Source organism: Camponotus floridanus, unplaced genomic scaffold (assembly GCF_003227725.1).
Source record: "Camponotus floridanus strain SB8 unplaced genomic scaffold, Cflo_v7.5 scaffold7, whole genome shotgun sequence".
NCBI classification, from domain to species: domain Eukaryota; kingdom Metazoa; phylum Arthropoda; class Insecta; order Hymenoptera; family Formicidae; genus Camponotus; species Camponotus floridanus.
This window is the reverse complement of record NW_020229838.1, coordinates 1,390,582-1,417,957: the sequence shown is the minus strand read 5'-3', so window position 1 is coordinate 1,417,957 and position 27,376 is coordinate 1,390,582. Positions and strand designations below refer to the sequence as shown.

General features: G+C 38.2%; 1 protein-coding gene across 2 annotated transcripts in view; it reads left to right on the top strand.

Moving 5' to 3' along the window:
• Nucleotides 1-27,376, top strand: part of LOC105251592 (laminin subunit alpha-1) — a 142,460-nt gene that overhangs the window by 68,310 nt on the left and 46,774 nt on the right. Inside the window, exon 1 of one of the 2 annotated variants that reach the window (XM_011258526.3) lies at nt 25,209-27,232. The exons of the other annotated variant lie outside the window; for it this stretch is intronic. Coding sequence (XP_011256828.1) covers nt 25,369-27,232 — 1,864 coding nt within the window. The 5' untranslated portion in view covers nt 25,209-25,368. Of the gene's footprint in view, nt 1-25,208; nt 27,233-27,376 lie in introns of those variants that run through there. 2 annotated transcript variants of the gene reach the window in all.

The window sequence follows — 27,376 nt, the reverse complement described above, 5'->3', positions numbered from 1 at the left end:
TAGCACAATCTTAATCGGGACACATGCCAAAACGAGTTCCCATCTTTATTTGAGCAAACGAGAAGATCGGCGAAAAGGAAAGATCGAGGATACCGTTTGGGCGAGTCATCGTTTGCGTTGAAAGCTCGAGATCGCTTTTCAAAACGAGATTTATTTTATGTTAGTCTTCGATGTGCAAAAATATACCCCAGCATCTTTTTTTTAAATTTTTTAATTTTATTTTCAATATTAATTTATATTATGAATAAAATTTTTAAATAAAAAATTTTCGTGAAGACACTCGAGGAGGATAATAAATATTTGGGTGTAAAATTTAAGCTTATGAATTTTCGCGGATGCAGAATATTTTGAGAAAATTTTTTTACATACATTTCACATACATAAGAAATGCTGTAAATATTCGAGTTTCTTGCAAAAATGCGAGTCTATCTAATATCTCTTAAGTAATTGATAATGATGATTGATAATGAAAATGTAACGCGCACTCTCGCAGCGATCATCTTTTCGTTACTCGACGAATTATAGACTATTTTGAGGAAGTTTTACTCGCGCATCGTAGAACATCCGGCTGTTTGTAATAACAAACGGACATTTTCGTCGTTCATTGTTGCGCACGCGTTCGACAATAGGATCCGTGCGTTTCGGTCATTATCGAAGGCTTCGCCTCGTAAAACGTCAAATGCCTCTCTCGCTATCGGTGGACTCTCTAAGGGAGAGAGAAAGAGGTTGCGCCTCCACCTGCTCACAATGCGCAACAATGGCGACGTAACACGCATACGCAGGCCAGATAATGTACACGCATTAGGCGTGAATAATGATCGTCGACGGAAGTCGGCGGGTGTAGTACAACGATAACTTGTGCCTGCGTCCGCATAATTGTGAAAAAGATTCGGGGATCCTCAAATTTTCACGACATTGTCCCTATTTTTTTATTTCATTCTCTCGAGAAAATTTATTAGGATTTTAATTAAACTTGATACTTCTAATGTGAAAATTTACTTTATTAGAATCTCTTTATTCAATGTAAAATCTATGCAAATATTTAATTGTATTACGATTTAAATATATACGGTTTTAATTACTTTAATTTTAATTAATTGATCGCGTGTTCAAATTTTTCATTTTTCAACATTTGATTCTACAATTTTGCAATTTTTATCCCTATACTTTCCATTTTTCTCGAGATAACCGAAGATAATTTGGTTGATTAAACTTGATACTTAAATAAATAAACTTGATATTTAAATAAATAAATTTATTAAATCAAATTTATTTATTTAAATTTATTAAATTTATTAATAATAATTAAATATTGTACAGATTTTACATCAAGTCTTCATATTTTATATAAAAGCCAGTGTAAATTTCCATTCATTAGAAGCACATCAAGTTTAATCAGTCAAATTATCTTTGCGCTTTCAATTTATTCGGTTTATCATAAATTTTTCATTTCAGATTTATTCAATTTACTGCAAATTTTTTTACGCCAACTCTTTATTCTCGTAGAAACCCGAAGAGGAGGCTAAATCGCGGAGCTTTATCGCGCACGTGTTCTCGCGTTTCACGTAAAACGGTTTGCCCGTTTAAGGTGGTAACGATAAGCGCACAATGCGTCGCTCGCGAATATTACGGCGACGTAACGCGGCATAACATTGTAAGGCACGTAACCGCGGAGAAGAAACTCTCGGGTTCTTAGCTCACGCATTAGTATTCGCGCGAATGAGCGGGATCGACGTCGTCTTGGCCTCGCACCGGAATTATTCGCAGATCGCATCGGGAAATGGCGCCGCCGCGATATACGCGATGCGTGCGTATGCACCTATGAGATATCGGACGGCCGTTTTCACAAAGCGCTATTACCCCCCCCCCCCCCCCGAGGGCATGTGCGCTTTTACAAATGGAAAACGAGTTTCAGCGTGCGCAATCTACACGCTTTGCATAGATAGATGAATTGCGCCAGTCCTGCTATTGTCAACTTCCTTTTCAGGTCGCCGATATTTTAACTCGCGATCGTTCGTTTAAAGGAACGGCCTAGTTTAGAAGAAAGAGACGCGTTGTTGAGGCGGACGTTATTTTCCCAGCTGATCGATCTTTCGAATGATGTAATTCTCCCCTCGATTGCCTCTTTGATTATCTTTGATTTAGAAATTTGCAATCAGATATCAGTGAAATTGATATAATGGTGAGAGTTAGTAGAGGAAGGGTCAAATCTTTCTTGTATTTTAAGGAAATCGAATACTTCTTCTTTTATTAAATATTTAATTTTAAACAATATTAAATATTTTATTAAGTATTTAATTTAAAATATATTTATTAAATATTTTATTAAATATTTATTAAAATAAAATATTCTATTAAATATTTTATTATAATAATGTAAATATAAATAAATTGTTATATTTTACTTTTTTTTTCATTTTTTTTTTTTACATTTTTGTGTTTTATTTAAGATGGAATTATAAACGATAAAGATTCTTCAGATTTTATTTTTCGAGCAACAGATTCAACCTCATCTAATGATAATGATTATTTTGCCGCTCTAATTCGGCATTTTTCCTCGACTATCAGAAGCGATCCTCGACGATATATGCGTTGCTCGCGGTTCTCGAGTTTCCGTCCGGATAAGTCGATCTCCCAGGGCGAGAGACTCGCAAGTCCGCCCACGTGTACGCGATATCGTGGCCGCGGATCTGCATAAGCAGATGTAGATGCACATTGGCGCGAATACAGCGCTGGAAAGTAAAGAGTGCAATTTTACAGCCGAAGCCGGAGCGAACTTGAGGAATCGAGGGCTCGTTAGAATCCTTTCGCGTCTCGTATCGATTTCTCGGAAGCTGTCCCAATCCTGCGTAGGATTTAATTGATTATTTTAAATAAACTGCGCTATTCGTCAAAGCTCTTCAAAGAGACAATAATTTATGAGAAAATATATTTTTATTGCATGTGTAAGTTTGATTTTTATACCTATTGGAAATTTCTGATAAAATAAAATAGATCCAAATAAATGCAAAGAAATAATTTACACGTATAATAAAAATTATTTTATTATTTTCTTATAATAAAATATTTTTATGGATTCTTTGGCGAATAGAAATTGCTCTTTATCTTTGACAAAAATACAGATTTGAGAGACCATCGAGCGATCGAGCGACATGTCGATTCGAGACAAACATGATTCAAATCGATAAGACAAAGCCTATCTTCACGTGAACGATCTCGTGGTATGTGTCGCAAAAATTTATATTTTATCTCGCAAGCCCATAAATTCGAGCGTTGCTCGACGATACAAGTTTTACGAACCTAGAATTTCGCGATACTGCTTTTGAGAAAGTGTAAATCTTATTTTATTGCATTCCACAGTTTTGTATTTTATCGATATGTATTCAATGATCGATTTTGGGCGAATGATAAATCAAAGATATATAAAAATTATTTTTTATAGCGCAAAAAGTTTTACAATTTTTATATTTTACTGATGTATATTTTATTTAACGTTATATTTCATTTTATATTTTATCGATATATTGCGAGTGTCCATCTCAGTGATCGATTTCTCGGCGAATTGAAAAAAATCAGAGATGCATAAAAATATTTTTAAAGCTTCGGCTTCTTTGCTTATCCGATTTTCGATCGTGGATAATGCTCAATTAAAATCACTCGAGTCTTTCATATTAACCGAGCGATCCATCACGAACTATATAAACAAAATGATTGAAACTCCGTCTTCTAAATCCGCTCGATGCAACGGCATCGTTTATCAGGCGCCATCGCTACAGATCGCGATGTATACGTTATTAAATTGTACACGACACATACTTGGGCTACTTGTTTATACCTGAACTATTCAGGTATGAGTGACGCTTAATATCTTGTTAAACTCCATTTCTTATGCGGCAAACCATGAAGAGCGGAGCCTCCGCTCCGGAATAATGTCTTATCGATTATGCGGCGCGATAAAACATGGTTTCCTTTTTAAATCGCCGCTTCGGATACGAAGTGCGGGCGATCCGTAGGCCTGATAATCGTACGTAGGCTCGCCACCGTGTGACACGAGCTGAAACATTTCGCGGGTTCTTTCCAGTCTCCTGTCTTCCTCTGCCTCGCGCAGTTTCTTTCCCCGCGGTTTCTCTCGTCGAGCTCGCAAGAAACCGCGGAATGTCGTCCCATGATGCCCATCGCGGGCAACGCGGATTTTCGATAGCGAGTTAGTTTTCGAACGAAACCCTATCATTTTCCATCGGCGTTATAATTGTCTCAGGACCCCGTAAAAGGCTCGCAGTCGTTTCAATAAAAATCGTAGAGGATCGTACTCGACATCCGCCTCGGCATCCAAAAAATTTCAAGAAGCGAGCAGAAGAAGAGAAGACAAGATTAGCAGAACTAATCTTTACTGTTCTCAGCATAAATACATAATAAATACATATTCGCGTTATGGAAACCGCCAAGTGTTACCTATCGACACTTGCGTATCCGCCTACGTGGCTCATTATCGAGGCGCGCAGTCGACACCCCGCGGATCCTTGCCACATTTCCTCCCACGGAATCGAAGTTCTACATCATTTCCGTCGAATGTCGAAAAGTCGTCGCTATCAGATTTAATTGGGGCTCGCCGATCGGCTGCCAACTAGCTCTTCTCCCCGGCGGATTCGCTAGCGAGCTAATGATGCAATCGGCCTATCAGATACTCCTGCCGGTCTGGCTTCTGTCTCTTCCTTTTCCTCTTCAGCTCCTTATTCCGTCTCTCTCTCTTTCTCTCTCCCGCGATTGGTCCTTACCTCCTTATATACCCACCTGACCGTACAACGAGTCTGCACGTCTCGTTCAGGAGCGCGTGGGCCGCTTCTATAACGGGTGATCATTTGCTTCTCCTCTCGGATACCCCTCGTCGATTTTAATTATCATGGGCTGAAGTGCGCCTGCATTTGCCGTATCGCTGGATCAAAGTGTCTCTAATTAGCGATACGATTGACCATTTAAAGCTCGGAATTTCCTCGTCGCGCGCTAAACAGCGCGAATATCGCTGCATTCATGATGCTATTCGTAATCGTGATAAATATTGGCGAATGTTCTGACTGTATAAATATAACTATAAGTAAGAATATATTTCTTCATAATTTTTTTAACACAATTTTTTTTAAAAGAATTTGTTAAATTATAATTATTTGGAGTACAATGCACGTTATGAGCGCAATGTATCATAAAGAATTTATTAAATTATAATTATTTAGAGTACAATAATTAAACATTGTACTCTAAATAAGTACTCTAAGTAATTTTTTTTATATATAAAAATGCAAGCAATGTATTGAATTATTTAACAACATGATATTTTATATGGAAGTATATCTTAATAATGTGAAAGAGCAATGTTGAAGCAATGTTGGACGACGAAAGAGTTCAATGTGTATTTTATTCACCCGTTAGAGGAGCAGTGTCTCAACACCTGGCTGCAACATGTTCAGGATTCCTGGTAAAGAACTCGACTCTGGTCGGTAACGTTAGTGTATCGCCTCACATCGGACGATCTCGAGATTTCATTCATGAAACCTTCGAGGCTCCCGCATGTCGCTGGAACGTTCGTTTGTTTCGCCGATGAAATATCAGAAGCAGGAAACCTCTGCGAATTTTCGTTTCTCGACGAGTGATTTCTTAATATTATGAATAATAAGGAGCAATTAAGAATCAAGTTGAACACTGAATAATTTATCTTTTTTTACACCGATTTTTACTACCTATAAATAACACGCATATAAATATTTATACGCGTCGTGCTAACAAACATTATAATTTAAATTTATATCTTCAGTCATTTCTTTCGTTTTTACGTAATTAAAATTAAAATTTTACCATCCTCTAATATTTTGAATAATTTCGTTATTGTAAGTTTAACATATTTTTGAAAAAATTGAATCAAATCTTGAAGCAATATTTTCTATTTTTTTTATATATTACGATAAATAACGAAATTATTTTAATGCACTTTCTTTAAAACAAGTACTTTTTAAAATTATACAAAAATAATTATCGTGCGGTCATAAATATTGTCAATTCATTAATTGATGTGTCCAATTTCACCATTTAATTGGCAGAAAAAATCGTTAATCGTTTTTTCGAATTTCGCGGAGGGCAAGAAGGGAATGCATTGCGAGGAATCGAGGAATACCGGTCTCGATTGCACTCGACGATAGCCGGGCAATTGCGATTGCGCCAAGGGCTAAGATCACGAGAGAGCTTTGCCCGGCAACTCCATATATCTCTTCTATCTCGATCGGGACAACGTATACTCTGCAGCCCCTCGTCTAGGGTTCTAGCCGGGGCAACCGAGATGCTTTTCATCCGTGAAACTTCAATTGAGGCCTTCGTCGTGGAACGCTATGTCGTTTCTCGACATCCGCAAACACACCGCGTTTGCTATGTGATTTTGTTTGCGTATCGATAAGTGAACCGTTTACCAAACATATTCGCTCCGTCATTCATCTTTCCATGCGTATCATTGCGATAATCGTGCAAATTATGTATGTTTATTTTTCTCGACTCAAATTTACGTTTCAATACGTATTAATTAAAATACTAGTACAATTGATAATATTTTTATTACTCCCAGACACACATCGACATTTAAATATAAATAAGAATAAAATAAAAATAATAAAAACATGATCGCGAGATATATTCAATAATTATCTTTTACGATATCTCTAGAAAATAATTTAATATTTTATTAATTTTCCAAGAATGTAAGAGAATGATAGTTTCTTGTACAATTTTGAAGAGACACCCGTTAAATCTCTTTCCGAGATATTATACAAAACTATGGAACTTAATGCGATCAAATAAACGTAATGTTATTACAGAGCATTCCGAGATGCATCGCGCAGGTGTACATTGAAAACGCCGTATGCATCGTACATCCTGCAGTTAACCCTTCGAGACCTCGGGGGGAGTGGTTGAGATATCTCGACGAGCTGCGGAATATAATCAATTTCGTATCCCGGCGCGGGATGAAAATAAATCACGACGAATTGCGATAATTAACTCCCTCGCTCGTTCATCTCCGGCTTTCGCGCGTGGTTTATTGATTTATTTCCCTCCTCTCCACCTTCTTTCTCTCGATAAATTGATTTTATTGCCGCTCATAAGGAACCACGAAAGTGAAAAGTATGTCTCTTTCGAATATAAATAAGAATAAATAGAAGAAATAAATAAAATAAGAAATAAAACAAGAAATAAATAAATAAATAAAATAAGAAATATAAATAAGAATCGAATATAATATTGATTGGAGAGTGAAAAATTATAAAGAAAAGAATTCTTAAAATTAACATAAAAAATAATGTAATAAATTATACTCCTCTTAAAATTCTATTTAAATTTCAAAAGCAACGAAGTTTCAAAAAGTTGTATGATTCTTGAGAGAGAGAGAGAGAGACAGAGAAAGGGAGAGAGAGGGAAATCAGGGTAGAATCTTCAAATCCTCCAATGCATCCATTAGCTTCCCAATTATATTCAAGGACGATTACGTTCAAGGACGGACGCTTTTCCATCGTTTTCCTGGAAGATATCGTCGCGAGGTCGGCGATGCATCTCCGACATAATTTGTTCCTCTATGAAAACGCCGTCCCATTAGCAATTACTTACCTGCGGATTAAAACTCCATTAGCGTGTTATCTGTCCGGGATCGTCCCGGTGGCTCGCCACCCATGCGTGCGTGCGTGCGTTCAATTGAGGTTCAATTGAGTTCAACCCTTTGCAGCTACGTCTTCGCTTTTTCGATTAATCCGCTATTATGAGCGCACGCACTCAATGACGTATTATTTAGCAATTATAAAAAAAATAGTTGTAATTATAATGATACATTTTTGTACTGATAACATTAAACGAATTATGAAAATCTCGAACTTACGGGAGAAGGCTTGTAATTTAAATATGGCTTAACGGCGCAAAATTACGCAAAGCTCGTGTATTCCGTCGCATACGGAGATTATACCGATAACAGTGTAATATATCTATTTACTCTTACATTAGTCGTATCTCCATTTACGCTGTTGCTCGCGGGCAAGTTTCCGCACACATGTTCAATCCCTCGCAGACGGCCCTAAATCATTTGCATAATATGAAATCGGAAAATATGTACTTTACGATATATGCATCGATCTGTACTCTTTCTCTCTCTCTCTCGTAGCTAAGTGATTAAATTGTTGAAATTATGAGAAATACCTCTCAGTTCGCTAGTAATAATCTTCTATTTTAATCTCGTTAAACGTTGGAGATTTTTCAATTAGTTTATTCCCTGACGGAAACTTAACAGGTTCATTATTTCGCGTCTCTCCGCAGCTCTCCGAATTAAATTATGGACAGATTATATAGCTTGCAGTGGACGACTCGAAACTCGAAACATGTGTCACCGCGAAACACGCGCTGGACCACCATCGCACGCAATTTCTCAGCTGCCTCCGCTACCGACGTGTAACTCGCTCTAATATCGCAATTACTCGGCCGACGCGCGTAATTAAAATAGCCTCCTCCCCGGGGATAAATCATCCCCCGAGAAATAATTCGCGAGGTCGAACGGACGTCCTTCGTCGTGCATCGAAGCTACGCTCTGACGATTTCTGCGGGAGGTCCTCCACGTGTGCTGCGAACTTGTAGGCAATTAATTTCCGTGCATCGGATTAATTTTCATATCTCCGCCGAAGGCGATTTAACAGACTGTCTTAACTGCTTTGCTAGAAATGTATGTTTAATGATGTAGAAAGAAACAGATTTAAATCTTACGCTTCTTGGCAAAACTCCAATCAATTGCGAAAAATATTGAGAATAATAATTCTGTTATTTATTGAAAGTAGAATAGAGTATTCATAATGAATGTAGAATGACTGTTGTTTCAGAATCTATATCTGGATATATTTAAATCGCTATTAATTAAAGTTTGTAAATATATAAATATATAAAAAGATAAATATGTATATATATATATATATATATATATATATATATATATATATAAATATAAATAAATAAATAAATGTATAAATAAAAAAATATATAAATAAACAAATATGTAAATAAATAAAAATATATAATTCTTATATTAAATATTAATTGTTTGTTAAATATATTGACGCAGAGTTATGATTAATACGTACGTGCATATTTCCAGCATTACACCCGCAGTTTTATCATATGCCAGATCGTAAATACGGGTTTTTTTTGCAAACAGAGTATATCAATCGAGAAAATTTATATTCTACGCCCCGAGTGGGGTCGTAAACGAGCAAATATCGCAAGCGTGCAATAAATAAATACGAGAGCCTTTTTCCGTCTCGACTCTGACAGCGAGAGGAGAGACGGGCGTAAAGTCGCGAATCGGCGAAGTGAAATCTCCGCTGCGTATTTCGCGAATTATGTACTGCATCGAGTACTCGGTTACGCGCCACATCGCATTTATAATCGCGTAGAAGGATTTAAACCCCCAACGGCGGTTTCTATCAGCTCCGAGGATTATCCGAATAAAATAGTATCTACCTGCCGTGAGAGAGAGTATCGGTTTACCTAGCTATCCACCTACCTACAGCTTAGCCCGATAATCTCCTTCGCATGCCGATTATCCACTTGACACTTGTATAAAGCCGATCTTACGTTCCAGCAGATTTGTTTATATACTCTGCAGAATTGAATGATCGTAATCGCGCGATAGAGTCTTTGAACGGTGAAGCGAAATCTTACTCGACACACTTGATGCGTGCAAAAGGAGAAGAAATGCATGTTGGAAACTTGAAGCAATTAATACAATAATTATCTTGCGATGAAATATGCAAAGAGAAATATTTCAAGATTATTTGCAAAGGGAGATAATTTCGCCCTCGTGACAAACTTTTATTACCTATTCTGAGAATCGTAGGTAGAATGGAATCGCCTCGCGAATTTTATCCATGTCAGGATAGAAGCTTCCCACTGCCAGCAAACGATCGATTATAAATCGACACAAGATATCCAATTTATTGTACATGTCAAGCATGAGATCGCCTTCTCGTGTCTGTTAATGGAAAAATAGCCGATTCATCGATGAAACGAACGACGACTCACTGTGCATCGATACGATACGAGGAGATGGTGTATTGGCTTCTAAATCGATACCATCCTCGCGAAAGATACCACGCGATCTGTTACTTTGATTGGGCCGGTTTATCGTATAAGAGGCACACTGTGGTGTGGCTAATGAGAGATAAGTTTGATAGCGTGAGTAATAGAGGAGTAGCGAGGTTAATAATTCAACGAGCACGTCGATCGCTTTTCGCGGTAATATTATCCAACATTATCGATCGACGACGAGTTGCGTTTCGATAATCCTAGCAAGATCGACCAATTTCTTTTCAAAGATTAGCGCAAGTGCCGTCTATGCACTCACTATGGTTTGACTTTACAATAAACGGAATAATACACTCGAGTATGAATATAAATTAATATTGACTTGTCAATAAAATATATAAATAAGCATCTTTCGATCAAATTTTTTCGATAATGAAATATTTACATTGGAAAAATGTCAATGTAAATGTTTTTAAATTTCTTTACAGTTTTTGTTTTTAATTTTCTTTTTTTTATAACAATATTAATTTACACAATTGTTATATTTCGATACTCAAATTTCATTACTTTATGGAATATTCAAGACAAGTTTAAATCAAAATCGTTTAAGTCAAAATCATAAGCTAAAGTAATTTCATTTTTCCAATAGGTAGTATTACACGTAATATTAAAATAGCTTTATTGAGCGACTATTGCTTTCGCGTTAAGGTGATTTCAATCCGTCTCGTGATAGGCTCGACGGCGTTAATGTAATTCCATCGGCGCGCTTGTTATTCTCATTACGGTAATTTTACTATCTTCATGAATACATAGCTTGCAATGATTTCTTAACAAGAAAATCACGCGAGTATAGTAATTGGGATCATTTCGGTTGAAACTGATTATGTGAGTTTGAAGGGAAAAATACTTCTCCGTATCGTATCAGGTGGAAAAGCGAAGCTATTCATCTATGAATAACTATCATTTAAAATAAATGTATACACATATAAAATACAATAGATATAATATTATATATAAGAGTACTTATTTCACATATAAATAATAAAAAATGACATATTGAACTTCAAGAATTAGAAAACTTAGTAAACTTAATGCAACTTAGCAAAATTTTTGCTAGACAAAAAATACAGTTATTAAATTAAACTTGAGAAAATTCGTGAATGTGAAAAATAAATTAATTTAAAAAAATGTTTAATTTGTTACATATATTTATATAATTTAAATTGTTAAAGAGCTCTCGGATTTTCCATTTCTTACATTACATGTGTAATTTTTGTGTGTATTTTATATCGGCAGAAATTCTTGAATTTATATTCTAAAGTGTTAATTTGATTAAATATTTAATAGAGTAAATATATGACAGTACCCTTTTTTATTATTTTCACACAGTTTTAATTTAATTTACTTTTAATTTTTAGATGCGAAACGTTTTTATAATATATCGTTTCTCAGTATCATCTTTTAGGCTCATCGTTTTGGCTGTTTTACTACCGCAAAATGTAGTACTCTAACCAGATTTATGGTCTAAAAATGCAAATTATAAAATTTCGTGCTGCTCGTTCGATAATTAAATCGATCAATAATACGATAAAAGTGATAAATCAAAAGGTACACGTACGCCAGAGCGGAAAATAAAACCTACGGAAATAGAACGCGTCGATCGAAACCAGTACCGTAAATCGAACAACGATGAATGTACCGGAACGCCAATTCGCCTGATTTAATGTCATTCGATTCATAAATATCATATAGATCCGCATGTCATTATCATATGTTGTATATTTTACGCGCGCCGGATATTTGATATATAACTACTTTAATGTATGTTGTTCGCAAAAGTCAATCTAGCTAATAAAACATATCTTAATTATAAATCACAATTTTGTAAATCTAAGAGAAATAAGACTAAGAAATATATCATATAGAATAATCATCCATATAGAAAAATTCAATTTCCGGTCTGGTCATTCGTAATACATTTTTTTAGCAGGGATTATTCAAAATTGTTTTTGATTTACATTTATTTCAAATGAATAATTTTAGCAATTTTTTAATTTAATAAATTATTTTAAATTAATACGTAAAAGAACATTTTGACGCAACTTTTTTTATTTTCTCGAAATGCGATTAGATGAAAAGCGTGATGCTTTTTTGAAGTAAAAAGATGAGATTCATTAAATTGATCTGTGTATTTGAATTAAAAGCAATTTACTTAATTTCAGTCAACGCGGCCTGCGAGTGTTTTAAGTGGACCTTACCTAATTAAATATAATTGGTTTATACGCCGCAAGTGTCGGCAATCTGTTGGAGCGCTCAATCAAGATAATAACAAGTATCATTATAAAACAGCGGCGTGAGAGAGAATCTGTAGGCCTATACATGTAATCATATGATTTATAAAAATCTAGAAATAATGAGTACATTACTCGTCGAATTTTTATTTCTATTTTATTAAGAATACATATTCGCACAGTCGCATTGTGATAATTTCATATCTCTACCTCAAAAAGAAATATTATTAACTCATTTTTTACAAAAATTCAAGAATGACAAATGACGTAAATCTCTTAAAATTGTAATAATAATTGAAATTTCTTTTAACTGTAATTTTATAATCTTCCTATTATGTATGTATATCACAACTGCAGAAAGTATATACTTTAGTTAAGTATATACAGTTAAGTATAGACAGTTAAGTATATACTTAACATTTTAATTTGCGAATAAAAGCCATGTGATTTTATTCATTCATATAAATCACAATCTCATGTAGTTGTTTATTTTAAAAGATGCTGTGTTTAAAAAAGCCTGAAGATAATCGTATTTTGTTCGACTATAATTGCCAACGAGCTCTCTCCCGGAATTCCCTCGGGATTGGAATATGACGAGCGACGCAGGTCGACCGGAACTGACTCCGACCGAGAGTAATGCAGATTCCAAACAACGTTAACGGTACGTTGATTTGCAGCCGCGGAATATAATAACGCGAGCGGTCACGTTGCACCCACGCGGTCCGGGACGAGTGATAGCTAATTTACAGGGTGGTAACGTGCATTCTCTCTCTCTATTATCTCCTAGAAAATAATCCCGCATCGCGACGACCGCGTAATGTGAAACTCCGGCTTCGGGCGAAAAGGTGTATATCAAATAGCCGTGAAATGTCGCCGATTTCTCTTTCTTTTATCTACCGGTAGCGCGACTGCTGGTGAAAGCACGAAGTCAAGGATCGGTGTAATTTTAGTGTTGAAAATTAAATTTCCGCGAGACACAATCGGAAATTAACATTATCGAGGGTTACCGACTTTGCGCTTCCGGAACGTCCGGTCAGTCGAGCTGACAATGATTTACTCCGATCGATAATTTGATATGCAAATTATATTCGTGCGGTAGGAATCGGTTACCTCCGTCGTATCCGGCTTAATCGAGCTTCACACCGAATCTGAAATTTATTACCGCTTTTACGCGAGATGCTTGTTCATAAATTGAAGGCACCAGAGATGTACGAGCATAATCCGGTGATAGTTGTAGGGTAAATTAATACGATTTTAAAACACATTTTTTCACATCTTATATTAATATATAAAGTCGCATTCCAATCCACAATTATTAGCGCGGAGATTAAAAAATAAGAATGAAGAGAAAATAAATGCTGATACTCCTTTCAACCGAATCCTAATTAATTCCTCAATTTTGATAATCTTATGGTCAAATATGGATGCGGCTTAAGCATTCAAGTCGAGTCAGCGCGATGCACGCACATCTCGCGGCAGCAGCTTTTGCGGTGCAAAACCGAGGAATGCCGATTTTCTCGACGGTGATTCTCATTAATCACACGCACGGGACCCTCACGTGGGAATGTTGATAAAACACCTCGGTTGAGGCCCGGCTGATTTTTTCATTTTTCTCTTCCGGCCGGTCGAACCCTTTGACTTCGATCGCCTTTCGCGTTTTTCGCTTCCCCTTTTTCTCTCTCTCTCTCTCTCTCTTTCCTTTTTTTTGCTCCCATTGCACTGTCGACACCTTAATGGGATACGACGCGAGATTTAGAGTAACGCCAGAAATATGGCGATAATATGCAAATCCGCGCGTCGTCTCGTAATCATTGCCACCGTATGCGTAACCATCCGCGCCCTCGGTCTATTGTTGATGAGGCCTTATAACGCGGCGCGCGTAATTTATCGACAACGAATTATAACACCATAGCGTTATTCAGTCATTATTCATCAGCTGAAATAAGTATAAATGCAAAGTAGATGAAATTATGACAGCTCAATGGATAGGAATATTAATTAATGCTGTAAGTGCTTTAATTTTGCAGCAATTTTTAAATTCTTTAAAGATATAGAACATATTTTTTCGAGGTAACTCAAAAAGAAATTAACAAATTCGAATAAATAACATAATATTAAAAATATGTATTATTAATAAAATAAGATGAAAAACGCAGGAGAAATAATGTACTCATTTACAGATGGTCCTCACAGTTTTATTATATTTAAAATATCAATAATAATTATGCGAATGGATAAATTAAATTAAATCTTGTCAGATTAGATATATTTTATGCTATCGATTTTATTAATGATTATTATTAGTAATAATATATTAAATGTTAATCGTGATCTGATAAAACAAAATAGTCGTTTTATTATAAATGCAATACGTGAAACGCTATTTAAAAGCCGTAGATTCCTGATCGTGCTTCTCCCGAGTATATCGGAGTTTGATCGTGTTCGATCGATTCGCAAATCAATCGCCATTGTCCCTCTTGTCGGTGGTTTTATCGAGCTCGGCTTTCGGGCTCGTGGTAGCACTCGGCAAGTGGGTGGTACCGAAGTAATCTCGTTCTCATACATAAAACATGAAGAGCGGCATTATGTTGCCCTGCCCCTCTTTGACTTATCGGCGAGACTGAGTTGGCGGTATTTCGCGGCGTCCGCAACGCGACGATCGACCGAGGTGCGCGCAGCTTGTCGTCGAGGGGGAGCTAATGAACGCACACCCCCTTCATAAATTTATGGAACGGGATTTAATACATACGTATGTGTATATAAGGAGTTTGACGTGCTAGCGAAATAAACGAAGTAGCGAATCCAGAATAAACGTATCGACGTCGCGTTTCCATGAGAAATACAAGAAAAAAATATTGCAAAATTATAATTTTTTGTGTAATTAATTTCCAGATAGTGTCTAAATTGCACGAATTTAACGTGGCTTTTTTTCAAGATTGAAGGATATTTATATTATCTTAAAGAAAGCACGAAGAAGTTTATTTCAGAAAATTGCATCTAAAATTCTTTAATTTTATTTGAAATTTTGAATAATAATATCTGAAAAATCAGGAAATTCTTTATTAGATTTGCATAAAGATCCTGTCTTGTACATTTTTAATTAATATTGATATTAATAATTGATTTCTAATTTTTTAATTATAACGTTTTAAGATTTTGGTGAGATTCAATATTTTTTTCTCTTCTTATCAATAAGAAATAATTCCATTAATTCTGTTCTCTTTACAAAGAGTGAGTCGTACATGTTTATCAACAATGCGAAAACATAGGAACGAACTCCGTTAAGGGAAACCCGTCATAAACCCGGTTAATGATTCCGCATTAGTTCGTTAAATGAGAAATCCCGTTTATTTTCGATGAGGCTACAAGACGACACCGGTTTCCCTCCTTTCTTCCCCTTCTTCCCGTCAGTGTCTGAAAGACAACTCCGTGACGCCCGGGGCGAGATCCAGCGAGAGTTTCCTGCTGGCGCAGGACGATCTAGGAATGCGAAGCCGGCCGGCACTATTAAGCCCGTAGCACGAGGAAAAGAGGCGCACGGCGTGGCCTTCAGATAGATCCACTCCATGGCAATCACCTCCTGGGTGGTCCCGCGATCGCTACGGGCTATCGTCCGTGCAGCATCCTTGTAACTTCATATTAAGTCATTTCCCCGCGCGCTCGAGTCATTCCCCTCCAGCCCACCCTCGCGTTAACCTTCGGCTGCGTCAATGAGTCCCCGAGGGTGGAGCCCGTCCTATCAACGGTGTCCTGTCATCGGTGGACACTAGGTACGTGTCGACATATTCGTGGATTCTACTTCCGCTCGTTCGTGAAGGCAGGCGTGAGCAAACACGAACGACCTGCCGGCTGTGGCAGGTGACGAGGAGAGCCGGTCGTCGAGTTAGCGGCATGAAGATAACCGCATGTCTTTCTGATAACTGGATAATAATGCGAGAGATAGCATCGCAAGATCGCGGCTGTTGAAAAGAGAGCGGCGAGATAGCGAGAGATAGTTACTGCGAACTGGAGGCAGCAAAACGAGCAATTTGACCGGCAGGTGTCCAGGTCGGTTCTCATCTTATTAGCAAGACGGGAATTGATTAAAATTTTAATCACCTTATCTTCATGTCATCTTTACTGATGCTTGAAGTTTTATTAATTATATCAATCACTCCGATTTTTTTTATAATTGTATATTAACCCTGAAATGTATTCGATACTCGATTTTCACGCAAAAATGCGAGATTATTTCGAGCAATTTTATTCTTTAGGATTTTTTATACGCTTTTTTTTCATAGCGAAAAAATGATTCTTTGCAGGAAAATATTTTTAGATGCGGAGACTTGCCGTTTCTTCGCGCGAAAAGTGCAGAAGCATGAGCTCTAATAGAGTCATATACACGTGCGTCAGCTTATGTATTCGCTAACAGGCTGTATTTTATCTCGAGCACGCTCGGCGCGGATAAATCCGAGCGAGTGGTGTTTTTCGATATCGGATGGACAGTGTTTACGAGATATTAGACCGGTGCCGGACTACGCCGAGTTATGATTTAGCGAACTACCGCGGGGCATAGGGGTGTCAGGCGTCCACGTAATGGAGTCAAATGCGTGCTTTTAGAGCCTACCTGATGAAAAAGCGGAACTGATTTAATACCGACTCTAGTGTTCGGGATCATCGACGGCTTGTTAAGGAGAGGGAAACGTAACGCGGCGTGACGGCCAGAAAAAGGAGGTAGCCCCGAAAAGTAGTATCTTAGAATCGCCATTACTTCAAGATCGTCCCGCGGGAGAGACGATCAATTTTCGAGAAATAACGCGTCCCGAAGCATTCAATCGCGCTTGATCTCTTGATAAACGCATCCAGAGCCTCTCGGAATATATCAATTCTAAAATAGATGCGACAAAATGCCTAAATAAATAGTCTAGAGACGTGAAAACCCAAAATTCTTGTTATTCTATTAAACTTATCACTTGATAAATTATCTTTAAATTTTTATCAGCGCATTTAGAAAATAATTGTTGGCAGCGGAAATAAAAAAATTTAGCGTGTTGCAAAGATACATTTTTATTGTCTATAAAAAACATAATAATTGCGACCGAAAATATCTCGACTCTTAGAGATAAAAAAGACGCAGTTGAGAATGATAATCGATTATGCAAACGTCGTTAATAGTGGTGACATATGGTCGGGGATAATTAATACTTGCTCGCTTGATTATACGCGGCAGAAATATAAATGCACGTAGGTGTATAAACGAAGCGAGAAAACGAGATGGATTGGAATTGAACGAAGGGATAGGAGGGAAAAAGAACAAGACTGATGACGTATTTATCAATAAGTTTTTATTAATGATTTTTTATTAATAGTCGAGAGCACGAATTTATCATTCGATCCAATTTTATAAAATCGACTGCGAGTCGTGTATATTATTAAATTAGAGTTTTTATTGCAAAACATATAACGGTTTCTTTTGTTAGCGAATCGCAAGTAGCGTTTCTTGTTTATTGTTAAACTGATACTCTCCTTTACGATGAGTAATATGAGGATATTATGGAGATTATCATAATATAGGGAATATTCTTGTACCATAAATATATATAAAGATTGGTCCAAGATTTCATTTCTAGTAGTTTAAGTAAATAAATCATTGCGTAAAAATTTCGCAAGAAAATGAGAAAATTTCATTCTTAAAGGTAAATGTTGATCAAATGTATCTGATAAGAGTTGATATATTTTTATTCTCTCGATTAGGCCTTTACAAGCTACAAAGTAAAATTAGATTCTAAAATTAAAATTATTTATAATTTATCAAAATTAGAGAATATATAACTAAATTACATTAATTTTACGATTGTGTAATTTTGCTCAAAAAAATTCTGACATCTCGAAATAAACCCACAACAAACACGCGGCTTAGTTTCGTACTTATAGTCAAGCCAGCAGGAAGTTAAGCATCTACGTGAGAATCCAGTGGAAAAGTATGAGAAGTTGCAATATTCACGGAAACATCATGACGCTTTGCAACATCTTATGCCCTCTGCTACCTGCGCGATTAGGTCTCTCTTCGTCATGTGGCTAATCTCTCGGTGTGCGTACCTTCATTCATATGCATATGTGTGAATGTATGAATGTGAGTCCGAGTACATGAATCGTCTAGCGCTCATGAATGCCCTCTCAGAACGCCGTGGGGCTTCCATAGCTTGTCCTCCCAGGCGTGTGAATCCCATGCATGGAGACGCGGAAGAAGAGAGAGGAGGAGGGAGGAAGCCGGAGGGGCACAATGAACAGACTCGCGGCCAACTTTCTACATTTGTGGCCTCGATCTTCGATGCTCGTGGGCATCTGAGAGAAACGTTACGATCGAATGAACGTCGCTGATTCGCGATTCGAGGACGAGGAAGATCGCGCGCTCGGGAAAGCTCGCGGAAAAAAGGGCGAGCGACGCGATCGCGGAAGTAAGGTATACGTCTCGTATGCAGGACGAGTGGGCCTTATAAAAGCAGCCGTGCCCACGCGGCATGCCCGGTTCCGTCGATCTAGTAGTGCTCGGTTCTATGGTATCTACGCATCGTCGTCACGTACCTACATATTCCACCTGTGCCACCGTGAATACTCTATACAATCGGACGGTCTCTTCTCTTGAAAACGCCGCTCTTTGAGATCTCGACCCCATTGTCCTGATTTCCTGAAATTCCTCCCTGAAAAGCAAAATTTTATCTCGGATTATTTCTGAAAGAAATTTTGTATTCTCTAATTTTGATAATTATTTATTATAAATCATCTTAATTTTAATAATAAATTTCGGTGATGTTTTAATCCTCAGATGAAATATTTGTATAGCATTCTCTTCAGATCATTCATAAAATTAATAGTGCGAATTTGTCGGCTTCCCTCGAGGCAAAATAATTTTCTGCATAATTTTTGCCACTCGCTCGTTCTGAAAAGTCACACGTTGGCGATACATCTTTCGTGACATCGACTAGAAAGATAAGGATATTAGTCATGACAACGTATGTATATATGTATATACATCGTACTCCACAATACGAGTCTCGGACTTGCAGTAGGAAAGAAGAAGCCAAGACCGTTACGACTCTAAGAGAGAGACCCGTTAGAGAGGTCGATGCCAATGAAATTCGATCGTAAATCTTCTCCCCCGGATCCTCATTATCGATCTCTGAAGAGCAGCCGCGAAGTAAATTCGCGGACGCGAAAGCGAAAGTTACGCGCGATGTATCCCCGCTGTTTGTGCCATTCCGATAATCCCATCGCTGAATCAATCGGCGATCCTCGCGAATGTCTGCTTCTCGGTAATCACGAGGTAAAATTGATCGTTTCTTGATTGTCGTCTTACAAGGTATCTTGCGTTTACAAGATTGTCGCGTAATCGCGACATCAATTCGTGAATGAACATTCATACTTTGACTTTAACCACTTTTGCTTTTACACGAGTTAATGTATATTGCATTTAAAAAAAATCTGAATTATAAATTATACGAAATATAAATTATAAATTATCATAAATTATAAATTATTAAAAATTATCTGATATAAATTATTATTTTTTTTAAATTATTGCACACAAACAAAAGAAAAGTTTGTAATATAAATAAAAAAAATAAAGATATATTTATTAAAGGAATATTGTGTAAAATAAAAGTTTGAAAAGAGAGGCGAGGCAAAATTGTCGCGTCAACCGCGACTTGTGGTATCTAAACGGACTTCCGCCGTTCCCAGGTAAAATATCTCAGAAACCGGATACAAGAAGACTAAGCAGAAATGTTGCGCAACCTCGTATTACTATAATCGGTGTGTCGCTCGAGGAGGAGCCGCTCGAATAGTGCATTCGAATGCGCTACGCGTCTCTTTTGTCGAAAGAGCATTCCGGAAGTCGCGTCGGGTATCGCCCTCGTCGGTGCAGAACTCGTTGGAGGGCCTCCGTTGCACCCGATTCTCAATCATCGCCTCTCATTGTACATTTTACGAGCCGGATTTTTATATTTATATCAGCGATGCTTTCGGTGGGCGCGTCCGATACACGAACAGGCCGCACCTGGCATCGTCGGTGAAGCGACACGATGCATGCATATGTCACGGATGCCATTTATCATGGAGGATTCGCGAATCGTCACCTGATAGACTTTGTATGCCACGGCTGTCGAACGCGACGCGTCCCCGATAGTCTCGTACAAAAATTACGCAAACCGCTGAATTGAAACGAGATAAATTATTTTTTGTTTCCGTAATTTATCATTTTATACGCGAGAAAACACGTGTTGAATTAATGACAAAATAAATATCCCGAATAAAATGAGAGAAGATAAAATTGTCGATTATAAATTAAATTAATTTATAATATCCAATTTGAAAGTAAATATTTTAAAATAAATTTAAATAATACTAACATATTTTAAGTATTATAAAAATATCATATATAAAAAATATATAATAGACACATATATACATACTTTAAAATATGTAATAAATAATATTACATATTTTAAAATAAATAAATAATTTTACACATGTCAATATGTTATTTGCTGTGTGAAAAATCAGTAGTTAGAAATTAAATTAAATTTCCTCATTTTAAAAACGAAGAAGATGTCCACGGCAATTCTTGTCTAAATATCTATAGAAAGATTATAGTTTAAGAGAAACATCCCTTGGGCTCACACACGTACATATGAATGTCCAGGACTGATTGCGAGCATCGCGTGAGTGCATGAAAAACACGATGTTTTACACGAGAATGAGCGCCATCAGTGGACGATTATTATTTTATTATTAATCGTTACACGTCGCTTAAATGAAGTCACCGTACCGTGCTTCGGATCGCTGATCTCCGGATCGCGTGAGATTAATCTTAACCCGCGAGTGCAAATGAAGAAGCGAGATATCAAGTGAGTTATCTTTTTCGAACAGTCGACGCGATCGCTGAACTTGTCATTATACTTATGATTATGAGGAGGAACGCTCCCGTCCCGTTGATGGCGAAGATTATTAATCATGACGACGGCGCGCGGCGAGATGAGTCGAGAACTTTTCCCGTCGGAAATTATTACGAAAGAACATGTGACACAGCGATATTTCATAGATAAATGCCGCTTTCAAAGTCGAATCTATAATGTATAATTACACAATCATGCCGAACATATTTTTCTCCTAGTACTCGCTTTACAATGTCCACTGACGTTTGACGAGCAATGATTGTACGAATTTAGTATCTTGATGTAACAAAGATACAATTTGTCTCGTGTTGGAATTTTTCTGAGGCGTCGCCTACTTATTTTAGGATCGACGAATTCTCTTCTCATCGAAAGAAGCGCATCGTGTTTGATCCCGGTGAATGATTTGGCGAATCGCTCGCCCATTGTTTACACGTGTCGAAACACGAGGCTGGTTAACACGAGGAGAGTTTGTCGTGAGCAAACCGAGATCGATGACATTGTACTCCGAAGGGCTCACGACACGTTGTAGGAGACTCTGAAAAGAGTCCGTCTCTCGTAAGACGCCGTGAATTCACGACTCACGATCTCGTGTGCAGGCTCCTTGTGCGATCGCATACCTTTCTCTCTCTCTAATCTACCTTAAAAATAGCTTTCTCATAACAACGCGACATTATTACGTAACGTCGAACATGTGATAGCGAGCATAAAACGAAGCTACGCGAGAGAATGCGTACGTTCGGCGAACCGTAGGTGGTCTGAACGGTTTGTGTTTGTTCGAGCAATGAAAAAAAGAAGAGAGAGAAACATTGGGTGCGGTAGCGCGTTAGTTATTAATAGTTGTGCAAGAAATGCTAGATATAATTTGGAAGAGAGATGTTAGATACGTAAAGAGATATTAGACGGGAATTTTCACATTTACTTTCTTAACTTTAAATTAAGTGTAGATTTTAAGATAAAACGCAAACTTTCATTTATGCGAGCAACAATCCACACGTGGAAATGTACCAATTATATTTACACACACTATACAGATTTAAATTACATACATTTTCTTAATTATTCCATCTTTCAAATTATCTAACTAATGATTAATAATACTATATCATAAATTCTTGAATATGTCCGACCTATATTCAGATTATTCAATTTTAAGATCTTAAGATTTGTTTACATTTTTATTTGCAATATATGTTTAACGTGGCTTTAATCAATCAAGCTCACTTTTTAAGGCACGCGCTTGGCTCGTATAAGTATCTGTAAGTGAATTTGCGGCGGAAATGCGCAGCTGAAGGGCTATAAACTTATCGCATGATAAGTTTATTAAGTCCGCGATTAAACACCCACTGGTGGGTATTTGTTGCATGCGCCTCACGTGGCTTTCCATATTTAATTAACAGGGAGAGCGGTCGCTTTGTATCATCCACGGTGCGCAGGAAAATGACAGGTGCGTGGCACGTGCGATCGGGAAAGGTCCCGTGTATCACGTACAGTGCCTCTGCATAAACTGTTCTTCTGTGTTGCAATCAAGTTAAATATCTCGCTAGAATTAATCGCAGCCAATACAAAAAATCATGAATCTTTTACCTTTTACTTTTATTAATCGTTGGAATTTGTACAAAGATGATTCGAGCCTAATTTTTATCGACTTAACTTATTTTTTCCCCTCTGCTTAAAGCAAGTAAAGTGCAAATATATCCCAAGACTTACTTGGTTTCGTAAAAGAAATGAAAGATTTAGAAGACAACGCTCCTCAGGGCGATGTCTTCGATTACTGTCTGCACGTAAACCGTCTGCTGCTGGTTGCTAAAAGGATAAGGCTAATAGACGTCATGTTTCTCAAGCTTACGAGCGTAGCGAAATTGCATAACGCGGAAAATGACGTACGATTGAAACATATGCGATCTTTATGGGTCATCGAGCGCGAGAGCGTGCGTTCGTAAAAGTTTTTGTTTCTCTCTCCGACACTTGTTAACGACCTTTTTTTTATTAATATAAAGAAAAGCTTGATCTTTAGAGTTGTCTTTTAAACCCTGCGGGAGTATGCATGTCGAATGCTTTGTAAGTTTCCGGCATTCGCATCAACCACGTCGGGAATTTTACATTTTATTTTTTCTTTCGTTACATTATGGTATTGTCTGTTCAGGTGACAATGCATACATTGTCAGCTTTCTTGTAGCAATGAATGCGACTTCTCTCATTTAAATCATTCCGCACGTGCATATGGACATTCCAAAAATTGCTGGCTTTTAATTACGTGTTCATTTTTTTTTCTCTCACAAAATTAATCGAACGTTTTCTGTCACATGCCACCGTCACAAAATTATACGAGTAATAATCGAGAGAAAAATTCGAACGGCAAAGAAAGCGGGAGATAACTATAGCGAGATACTCTTATCGATGTGGGTCTAGATAACGTATACGACACTGATGTGTCTTGAAAAAAAAATTGTTATCGCTAGTCTACACTCGGCAGTTTTGTGCGAAACTTTTCGAATAATGCTCAGTATCGAATAAAGTACGCTAGATTCGTGGAAAATTATTTATGTTTCATTCAGAAACATGTCGAAGAGCCCGAGAGCGATTCTCCCTGACGCTCTACGCGCCATAGAATTTTACGTCATCGAGGAGGCGTCGAACGACGCGAAATCGCAACGTCACCGATACACGTCCGTATCTAAAGAGTCAAGAATGCGATGAGAATTGCTCATCCGGTATCGACGCTTCGAATCGAAACACCCACGTGCGCGGCATAGTAAACAGAGAGATTCGGCTTCCTCCCGAAGAGGAGGTGGACATGAATGCCGGCGTGGAAGAAGAAGAAGAAGAAGAGGCAGCGGAGAGGAACGCGGAGAAGAGAGAGAGAGAGAGAGAGAGAGAACCGCAGCCAGCTAATGGCAATGGTATCAAGTCAGTGTCTCGCGAGCCGCGCTCGAGGCCGGTCCACGTTCACCTCATTGCGGTCCACGTGCACATTCTTCACTCTTTTTTTTTTTTTTTTTGATATCGAAAATCACAAAACTAGGCAGCTTCTGAGAGATCCTCTACCAGAAAATCTTCCATGATTGCGAAAAATTTCAAATGATTCCTTCGTGCTCCGATTTTTCGCCATTTTCTCTCTCTCTCTCTCTCTGGTTATTGCTAAATAAATTACTTAGTGGATTATAGTGTGGATTTTTTTTAGATTTGAAAATTGTTTGCAAATTTTGCAAGATGAAACATTTGAATGAACATTCGCTTCGTTAGCTCGATACGAGAAGAGAATACGATGAAGGTATTGAGAGATTTTTGAGGAATCTGAGAGAATTTTTTTTTTTGGAGACACCGAAGAATTATGTCGACAAGAACGAGTGCCTGTCGATAGTGTGAGTGATTCATCGAATGTTTCGCGAGCTTGTCGCCGCTTTCTCTAAAGTCGAACAGCAAACTCGGACAGTTTGCTGAAGAGTGATTGTTGTAACGTGAAAATAATTTACTATCTACTATTGTTCTGACCGCAAAATGTAAAGCAACAACATTGCGGATGCAATTAGAGCTTATCGTAAATTTATTTTCTGTCCGAGATAACAATAACATGTCCAAGGAAACAATGATAGCATAAAATTATAATATTTTATGTGTTTTAAAACTTAATTTAAAATTTAAAAAAAAACGGAAAGAATCCGCGCAAGTCATCGCGTTAAAAAGTTACATTCTTATTATCGGCCCGAAGGATATTCAAGAATCATCCTGGGCGGTTCCAATGTTCCAGTTCTTCCTCGCTGTACCTTTGGCTTTCAAAATTGAAGCTGCAAAATTACATAACGGTCAACTTACAAAACGATATAAAAATTAGACTGTCACGTTTCATAAACGTTATAAATAATATTAAAATTTGCTAATCGTCGACTTTATTCGAATCATATATTTGAAGATTCAGTGGAAATCCTTTGAAAACAAATTTACCATCGATCGAAGGACGAAGGCATTTTTTCAACGAGTCACTCAAGAGGACATGCGATCAACATGACAGGTGTCCTGCGGGACGAGACGATCTTCTTTCTGACTATGGGGTAGAAATGTACCCCAGAAAATCAATCTGGACCCGGGGCGTGCTGGCCCTCGGAGCAGGGATCCTTTTGCTATCAGGCCTGCAACGGTGGAGCGAGGCAACGGTTCGGACGAAAGGCAGTGACGATGCGAGATCAATTCGAGTCGACGGGTCAGAAAACGACAATCCGTCCATCTTCGAGCAATCGAAGGAAAGTGCGAGGGATGTCGACAACATCTTGCCCGGGTCGTGGCAGATCGAAGATGACAGGCGATGGAAGCGGAGCGCGCGATCCGATCGACGAAAGGAGGAAGGATCGATATTCCAGGACTCGGAAACGGACGCGATTCATGAGAAGCGACGCGCGTCGCCATCGATTGATATCAACGACTGGGAAATCGATGGTGATGGATTGCTACTACGACGGAATTTCCGCGCGGACGAAGCCGACAGGACGTTAGGTGAATCCTCGAAACGGGATCGGCGCCATGTAATTATGCAAACCGACGATATGCGATCGATCGATATTAACAGCGTAGCTCGGATATCGAGCGAGGCTAAAGCGAAGAGAAGACTCATCGAGCAAGAAGGATCGCGTAACGAAAAAAACGATGATCAAGCGATAGACATTGCGACGTTACGTAACGATAGATCCGAAGTGGAAGAGACAGAATCGAGATCAAGATCAAAGGCAGACGATCCCAGATCAAGGCTCGATGTTTTCAGATTGCGAGAGACGAGTATTAATGCAGATAATGATCTTCGCTCATCGACGCTGAGTCCTATTCAGGGCTCGATTGAAAAGAGTGCGCGATCGAGCGATCGACATGAATCCTTGGATCGAGATCCGCATATTCTGCAAAACGCAGGCGCGGGAAATGAAGAAGGAATTTTTGCACTTTCCCGCCCGATTATCGCGGATAAAAGCGTGAAAAGGCAACGCGATAAAATCGAAGAAAATTCACCTGGAGGACGAGCGTCGATTCCAAAATCCTTGGAAAGAAATGAAAGAAATATACAGCGATCTGCTGCAGAAATGCTGGAGGAGCTGCTTCTTTTTCACGAGAATCGCCAACGAGCTGAATCTTCCGTGATGAGGCTCACGATCCAAGATCACAAAGATCTATCGTATGAACGGGAGAGAAAGGACGAAACGAGCGAAGGAAATCTCATCCGAGAATTTGAAGAATTCGAAAATAATGACGAGAACGATGTTCGTGAATCTGATCTTTCGATTAATAAAGAAGACAGGTCGCAGGATGCTTCCTTCGAGGATTTAAATAGCAGTGTCGATAGTGAATCTCGAGATGAAAGTGACGACGAGGAATCTTCGAGCAATACAAGTGCCTTTCAAATTCTGGATTCCATTCCAACGGATAATAAAAGAGGCAAAGTGACACGCGGCGAGGACTCAAAGGAGCTGATGGTCGCGAATAATTTCGTGTTGACGACTCGAGATCCTAAAATTAACCCCGGAGCGCTCGTTTCGGAATATCGACCGATTTTTGCGAGGAACAAGCGCAAAATGACGCGCAACAATTTCATTAAAAAAATGATACGGTCGATCGATCGACGAAGAAACGCCTGGACGTTCGCAGAAAGCAGCGATAACGCGGAATCGAGCGCGATTCAGAAAGCTGATGGACACGAGACGGCGATGGGCGATCGACGAAAGCGACGCGCGAATTATTATTCCGCTCAATCGGCTACTCCGATGGCCTACGTGCACATTCAACCGGCGTATCCGGCGGCGCCGCCCACGAGCCGGAAGTGCGTACGGTGCATGGTTGTCTACAAGCCGTGTCCTCCAAAACCGCGACCGCCGCCCAGGATCGTGCTTCCTAGTTACAGGTATCACGAGCCGGCCAGCAAATGGCGAGGACTCAAGTATGGTGAGTAGATGCCTCGTTAAAGAGTCGCGATTGCTTCGATTGATTAATGCTCCTGCTAAAGGCATCTCGATCGGCATAAAATGCAATATGTCCTGATTTATTCATTTATATATATTAATAGAATTTTTATAATTAAATATATCA